This window comes from Protobothrops mucrosquamatus, unplaced genomic scaffold, assembly GCF_001527695.2.
Source record: "Protobothrops mucrosquamatus isolate PMUCROS unplaced genomic scaffold, P.Mucros_1.0 scaffold1634, whole genome shotgun sequence".
Lineage (NCBI taxonomy): Eukaryota > Metazoa > Chordata > Lepidosauria > Squamata > Viperidae > Protobothrops > Protobothrops mucrosquamatus.
Window position 1 is genome coordinate 82,487 of NW_015387793.1, and position 7,623 is coordinate 90,109.

Genomic DNA, 7,623 nt, shown 5'->3' on the forward strand with positions numbered 1-7,623 from the left:
CCAGTTCTTATGATTCTGGCACATCCTGGAGGGTCCATGGCCTCGGCCACTCACTCGGGTGTCCTCTTCCTGGGGCTGGAAAGCCTGGCTTGAGCATTGGCCCCAGGGGGTCTTGTCCATTCTCCCCTTCAGCTCACGCCCTTCTCCCAGCGCCTTTGTCAAAGACCGGCACATCTTGGTGTGCCAATGTGGAGAAACAAGAATAACTCTGGGGAAGCCAGGCAGCTCCTGGACTTTCCCAGCCTGTGATCCTGTGAAGACTCTGGCCACATTCCCACAAAACCAAGCCTGGAACATTGTGAACTAACCCACCGTTTTCACTTACAGAAGGGACAGACCTGTCAGCTGCACACACCCTGTTGTGCAGCTAGAAACTAGTTGAAGAACCACAGTCAGCAGCTCAATGCAACAAAGCAATAACTAAATTGCATAACGTCAAACTTCACGGCAGCCTCACGGGTTGTGTGAACTCACCCTCCCGAGATCGGCGGGCCCAACCCGAGCTCCCTCCCCGCGCGAGGCGGAGCTGCTCCGGAGCGCCTCCCCGCCCGCCCGCGGCGCCCTTCCAGATGGGCCGGCCCTGCCCGGCCGCGGAGGATGGGAGCCGAGGTCCGCGCCAGTCGGTTGCCTGCTGCGCGCCGGGAGGGCGGCCTGCGGGGGTCGAGGCGGCTGCGCGCTCACGAGCACGAGCCGCGGGGTGGGCTGGCCGAGCGGCCTCGGAAGCAGCTCGCCTCGCCTCGCCTCCACGCCCGATGGAGGCTGCCCGGCTGCTGGCGCTGCTGCTGGCGCTGCTGAGCCTCTGCTCCGCGGCCGAAGGTGCGTCGCTTGCGCGGAGCCGGGCCGGGCAGGAGGGCGGGCGGGCGGGCGGGCGGAGCGGGGGCTCCGGGGCCGGGACGCCGCCAGCTGGCGCGGGCTTTCTTTCGTGCTGGCGCTTTTGCCCGCGTTGGGCGCCACTTCCCCCATTCTCACGTGCGGTTTGCACGGGTCTGGTAGTTGGCGCGGCGTGGCGCTTCCCAGACGCGCCCTCGTGGGCAGGTGGGCTGCTCGGCCCCGGGCGGTTGACTTGCGGATAGCGCTCTGGGCGCAGGGCGGCGGACAAAGCGACGCAGGAAAGAACGGGGGTGCACTCTGCACGTGCCCAGAGGCAGCACGCGCGGAAGGCACACGAGGACCCCCCCCACACCCGTGGTGAAAGCTCCTGAATACGCATGCCCGGCCCTCCGCACGGGGCGGGGTGGGCAGGATGACGTGCCTGTTTTCCTCCCGAGTCCCCGCCCTCCTCGGCTCGGGATTGGCGCGTCGTTTCCAGGCCCGCCCTCGGCGTAGCGACGGACCCCTCCGGGGTGATGTCATCCCAGCCGCATCGCTCCGTGGAGTAAACAACCTGGCCCCGCCCCCGGCACGTGGCCTGCCCTGCGGGGCGGGGGCATCCGCGGCGAAGCCCCGCCCCCCGCCCAGGTCCCTGGACCGGCCGCCCCGGAACCTCCAGCCGGGACCCGCCGAGCCGAGCCGCGGCGGGCGGCGCCCTGCGGACCGGGTGGCCTCCGTCCCCGGTTGGGCTGCCTGAAAGGGGCCCGGGCAGCGCCGGCGCGGAGTTGGGCTCCTCCGGGGGTCGCGGGCCTTTCTCAGGCAGCCCGAGGGGGAGCTGCCGAAGCGCCGCGGGGCTTCTGGCCCGACTGGACTCCCGCCGCCGCCTCTGCCCTGCCTGGGCAACCATTAGCCCAGTGTTTCTCAACCTGGGCCACTTTCAGATTTGTGGACTTCAATTCCCAGAATTCCCCAGCCAGAATAGCTGGCTGAGGAATTCTGGGAGTTGAAGTCTACCCATTTTAAAGTGGTCCAGGTTGAGAAACATTGCATTCGCCTGACGTGGTCGAGGGTCTCCCGCCTTGAGCAGGGGGCTGGACTAGAAGACCTCCCAGGCCCCTTCCGACCCTCCTCTTCTATGATTCCTCGGCAGATTCCACCGCCGCCTCGCCGGGCTCGCCGGCCCTGCCTACCCGGACGCCCGCCGCCCAGGAGCCGCCTGAAGAAGCCTTGGAGGCCGCGCGGGGCGAGTCGGGCGCGGTGCAGCCGGTGGTGGGCATCAGCCAGAGGGTCAAGACGAAGCCGGGCGAGAAGAAGGACCTGGGCACGCTGGGTGAGCGGCGCGCTTGGGGGGCGTCCCTGGAGCGGCTCCCGGGACCCCGGTGAGGCTCTCCTGCGCTCCTGGCTTCTCCGGGAGCGCTTTCCGAGGTCCTGGATTGCGCGCGCGCGCGCGCGCGCGCACACACACACACACACACACACACACACACACACACACACACACACACACACACACACACACACACACACCCCTGCAGAGTGGCCGCTGCTACTCCTTTGCCCTCTTGGGGAGGGCTACAACCTAGAAGGTGCACAGGCTCAGATTGGGGGGGGGGCACTAACCTCCTCACTGCTTTCTCTTTTCCACCATAGGCTATGTGTTGGGCATTATCATGGTGGTAGTCCTCATTGGCATCGGAGTGGGGATTGTGGTGGGATACCTGTACAAGAGGCAAGTACCGGGGAGCAGCCCTTTATTCCCAGGGGGTTGGGGATGGGGGGCACCTAATAAATGGACACTTCAGCCTCAGCATCCATCTTGTCTGGAAAGGAAGTGCGTGCGGGTTACAGGGTGTGTTGTCTTTGTGTGTCTTTTCCTGTTTTAAGGTCTGTTGTGCCTGTGTGCGTCTCTCTCTATGCAATACTTGCCTTTGGTTAAATAGTTTCCTTGAGTTTTCTGAGGTTTTGCATGTGGGGCTCAGACCCACTTTGGTCTTATTTGAGTGGGGGGCTTTTTTGTTCTCTCATGAGGCAGAACTTTTGGGAATTGGTCAGAAACCCACTGCTCTTGCAGAATAACAGAGTTGGAAGGGACCTTGGAGGTCTTCTAGTCCAACCCCCTGCTCAAGAGAAGCCTCTATACCATCTCAGACAAGTGGCTGTCCAGTCTCTTCTTAAAAGCCTCCAGGGATGGAGTACCCACAACGTCTGAAGGAAAAGCTGTTCCACTGCTTAATTGTCCTCACTGTTAGGAAGTTTCTCTTGCTTCTCTCCTTAGTTTTGCTAGTGTGGCTACAACCTGCACTCAGAACCCGAAATGTGTCCAGCAAGTCCATCCTGGAGAGGGATCTCCGTATTTGGGAGTGGGGGGGGCGACATTCTGTGCAGTGCCCCACAGATGGCAAAGAGCCATGGGAGACAGCTATTATAGTTGGTAGCAAATGAAAATTAATTTTCCATTAAATTGGGTGGGTTGTGTGTGTGCCCCATTTACTACACAGGAATGGATTGGGGGGAGCTGTCCCTGGCTTATTCCTGCAGAAGTTGGGCTCCTCTCATTCTTCAACTAGCTAAGAGAGTTGCCTGAAGCATTTCGGGGTTTAATAAGTGGTGATGGAGGTTTCTAGAATGGCATGTGGAGAGCCGAGAAAAGCTCTCCCAACTCAGCCTGTGATCTCCAACAGCAGCCTTTGCCGTTTCTCGGGGGGCCATCGAAGGCGAAACGCCTCCCCCCCTTTGGCACTTGCTACAGACAGGGAAGCAGTTGGATCTGCGATGGTTCTGCACCCAGAACACACTTCTTGGGGCACCAGTGCCACGGGGCAGTTCAGGTTTCGGACACTGGCTTGAGAAAAACAACACCTGCTGAAGTTGTAGGTACACACACAGAGACACCCCCATCTCTTCGGTCTGTTCCAGGGGCAAAGATCTAAAAGAGCAGCGGGAGCAGAAAGCCAACGAGCGCGAAATGCAGCGGATCACTTTGCCCCTCTCGGCTTTCAGCAATCCGGCCTGCGAGCTGGTGGAGGAGAACGTCATTGTGGTGCACACAAACCCCACTCCGGTGGAGGAGATTCAGGAGGGCAACACTCCACTCATGGGCCAGGCCGGCACTCCGGGGGCTTGAAGGAGAGGCGCCCCCCCCCACCCCCGGACCTCTGAGGCGGACGCCTCTTTGCCTCTCCATTTACCCCGAGGATCCATTTGTATTTTGCTTTTCCATTTGAAGACAGGCCAGCCGGACAGACAAAGCGCCCAGGAACAGCTCTCCAGAGCGGAAAGAGCACCGGGGCTGCCCCTCCAGCCAGCAGCAGCTCTGCAGGGGGCCTGTTTGAGGCCAGGGGCCGGGTCAGACTTTGGGAGGGTCTGCTGCTGCCTCCGTTTCTTTGGTTGTGGGGCCTGCCTGTTGCCTGAGCAGGGCTTTACTGAAAGGGTTTGTGCAAGGATCTGATCCTGCACACATTGTAGCTGCTGAAAAGGCTGCGTTTCCCTTCAAAGTGGCCACGCCATGGCCAGCCCTCCAGTCTGGAGCCAGACAGAGACCCCTCTCCCTGCTCCCCGGGGCGGAAGTGGCCAGGCCTGTCTGAGCAAAGGGGAGATGCTGGGGGGCAGCACCAAAGGCTTGGAGATGGAGAATCGCCCTGGAAGGGCTTTGGGTAGGGCTGAAATGGCCGGCCGGTGTCTCTTGTGCCAGCAAGGAAGCAACTCCAGCTATGCTATTTTTTTAAAAAAACCTTTTACCACTCAAGGGAGGGAACTGGGACTTGGATGCCAAAAGCCGAGGTTTCTTACAAGTTCTGTTTATGCAGGTTTAGAGGTTTTTTAAAATCTTTTAAATGCCTTTGGATACCATTTATTTCTAAGTGTTTTGAATACCTCATACCTAAAAATAAAACTATTTCAGGTTGTAAGTGTCTTGTTTGGTGGGATTCACCTCGCTGCACCTGGGGGCCCACATACCCCCTCTCTTTCCAGCTGCCGCTCTGCCAACTGCCCATCAATTGCCCAGTCCTCCCAAGAGTCTCTTCACCAGATCTTCTGAAGTTGTGGCAGACTCCTTTATGGTCACCAAAGAAAGCCTCCGCCCCAAGGGGCTGGCGGTCCCCCAACCCTCACCCGTGAGTGACAAGCCCTGTGGGGCTTGACAAAGAGAAGAGAAAGAGAGGAGAGAGGGAAACAGAAAAAGAGGAAAGAGAAAGAGGGGAAAGAGAGAAAGTTACAGGAAAGAGAGGAAGAGAAGAGAAAGAGGAAAAAAAGAAAAAGAGGAAAGAGAAAAAGAGGAAAGAGAGAAAGAGAAGAGAAATAGAGGAAAGAGAAAGAGGAAAGAGGGAAAGAGAAAGGAAAGAAAGAGAAAGAAAGGAAAGAGAGAAAGGAAAGAAAGAGAGGAAAGAGGGAAAGAGAAAGAGGAAAGAAAGAGAGNCCGAGCCGCGGCGGGCGGCGCCCTGCGGACCGGGTGGCCTCCGTCCCCGGTTGGGCTGCCTGAAAGGGGCCCGGGCAGCGCCGGCGCGGAGTTGGGCTCCTCCGGGGGTCGCGGGCCTTTCTCAGGCAGCCCGAGGGGGAGCTGCCGAAGCGCCGCGGGGCTTCTGGCCCGACTGGACTCCCGCCGCCGCCTCTGCCCTCCCTGGGCAACCATTCGCCCAGTGTTTCTCAACCTGGGCCACTTTCAGATTTGTGGACTTCAATTCCCAGAATTCCCCAGCCAGAATAGCTGGCTGAGGAATTCTGGGAGTTGAAGTCTACCCATTTTAAAGTGGTCCAGGTTGAGAAACACTGCATTAGCCTGACGTGGTCGAGGGTCTCCCGCCTTGAGCAGGGGGCTGGACTAGACGACCTCCCAGGCCCCTTCCGACCCTCTTCTTCTATGATTCCTCGGCAGATTCCACCGCGGGCTCGCCGGGCTCGCCGGCCCTGCCTACCCGGACGCCCGCCGCCCAGGAGCCGCCTGAAGAAGCCTTGGAGGCCGCGCGGGGCGAGTCGGGCGCGGTGCAGCCGGTGGTGGGCATCAGCCAGAGGGTCAAGACGAGGCCGGGCGAGAAGAAGGACCTGGGCACGCTGGGTGAGCGGCGCGCTTGGGGGGCGTCCCTGGAGCGGCTCCCGGGACCCCGGTGAGGCTCTCCTGCGCTTCTGGCTTCTCCGGGAGCGCTTTCCGAGGTCCTGGATTGCGCGCGCGCGCGCGCACACACACACACACACACACACACACACACACACACACACCTGCAGAGTGGCCGCTGCTACTCCTTTGCCCTCTTGGGGGAGGGCTACAACCTAGAAGGTGCACAGGCTCAGATGGGGGGGGCACTAACCTCACTGCTTTTTCTTTTCCACCATAGGCTATGTGTTGGGCATTATCATGGTGGTAGTCCTCATTGGCATCGGAGTGGGGATTGTGGTGGGATACCTGTACAAGAGGCAAGTACCGGGGAGCAGCCCTTTATTCCCAGGGGGTTGGGGATGGGGGGCACCTAATAAATGGACACTTCAGCCTCAGCATCCATCTTGTCTGGAAAGGAAGTGCGTGCGGGTTACAGGGTGTGTGTCTTTGTGTGTCTTTTCCTGTTTTAAGGTCTGTTGTGCCTGTGTGCGTCTCTCTCTACGCAATACTTGCCTTTGGTTAAATAGTTTCCTTGAGTTTTCTGAGGTTTTGCATGTGGGGCTCAGACCCACTTTGGTCTTAGTCGAGTGGGGGGCTTTTTTGTTCTCTCATGAGGCAGAACTTTTGGGAATTGGTCAGGAACCCACTGCTCTTGCAGAATAACAGAGTTGGAAGGGACCTTGGAGGTCTTCTAGTCCAACCGCCTGCTCAAGAGAAGCCTCTATCATCTCAGACAAGTGGCTGTCCAGTCTCTTCTTAAAAGCCTCCAGGGATGGAGTACCCACAACGTCTGAAGGAAAAGCTGTTCCACTGCTTAATTGTCCTCACTGTTAGGAAGTTTCTCTTGCTTCTCTCCTTAGTTTTGCTAGTGTGGCTACAACCTGCACTCAGAACCCGAAATGTGTCCAGCAAGTCCGTCCTGGAGAGGGATCTCCGTATTTGGGAGTGGGGGGCGACATTCTTTGCCTCACAGATGGCAAAGAGCCATGGGAAACAGCTATTATAGCTGGTAGCAAATGAAAATTAATTTTCCATTAAATTGGGTGGGTTGTGTGTGTGCCCCATTTACTATGCAGGAATGGATTGGGGGGAGCTGTCCCTGGCTTATTCCTGCAGAAGTTGGGCTCCTCTCATTCTTCAACTAGCTAAGAGAGTTGCCTGAAGCATTTTGGGGTTTAATAAGTGGTGATGGAGGTTTCTAGAATGGCATTTGGAGAGCCGAGAAAAGCTCTCCCAACTCAGCCTGTGATCTCCCAACAGCAGCCTTTGCCATTTCTCGGGGGGCCATCGAAGGCGAAACGCCTCCCCCCCTTTGGCACTTGCTACAGACAGGGAAGCAGTTGGATCTGCGATGGTTCTGCACCCAGAACACACTTCTTGGGGCACTAGTGCCACGGGGCAGTTCAGGTTTCGTACACTGGCTTGAGAAAAACAACACCTGCTGAAGTTGTAGGTACACACACAGAGACACCCCCATCTCTTCGGTCTCTTCCAGGGGCAAAGATCTAAAAGAGCAGCGAGAGCAGAAAGCCAACGAGCGCGAAATGCAGCGGATCACTTTGCCCCTCTCGGCTTTCAGCAATCCGGCCTGCGAGCTGGTGGAGGAGAACGTCATTGTGGTGCACACAAACCCCACTCCGGTGGAGGAGATTCAGGAGGGCAACACTCCACTCATGGGCCAGGCCGGCACTCCGGGGGCTTGAAGGAGAGGCGCCCCCCCC

General features: G+C 58.7%; 2 protein-coding genes across 2 annotated transcripts; both read left to right on the forward strand.

Annotated features, from left to right (window-relative positions):
• Positions 1-752: 752 nt before the first annotated feature.
• On the forward strand, positions 753-3,945 carry PIK3IP1 (phosphoinositide-3-kinase interacting protein 1). The gene is made up of 4 exons (XM_015822650.1): positions 753-816; positions 1,961-2,140; positions 2,461-2,539; positions 3,727-3,945. The coding sequence occupies exons 1-4, from the start codon at positions 753-755 to the stop codon at positions 3,932-3,934; spliced, it is 531 nt and encodes a 176-aa protein (XP_015678136.1). The 3' UTR covers positions 3,935-3,945.
• Positions 3,946-4,315: 370 nt separating this feature from the next.
• On the forward strand, positions 4,316-7,623 carry LOC107293498 (phosphoinositide-3-kinase-interacting protein 1-like). The gene is made up of 4 exons (XM_015822651.1): positions 4,316-4,463; positions 5,684-5,863; positions 6,141-6,219; positions 7,398-7,623. The coding sequence occupies exons 1-4, from the start codon at positions 4,316-4,318 to the stop codon at positions 7,603-7,605; spliced, it is 615 nt and encodes a 204-aa protein (XP_015678137.1). The 3' UTR covers positions 7,606-7,623.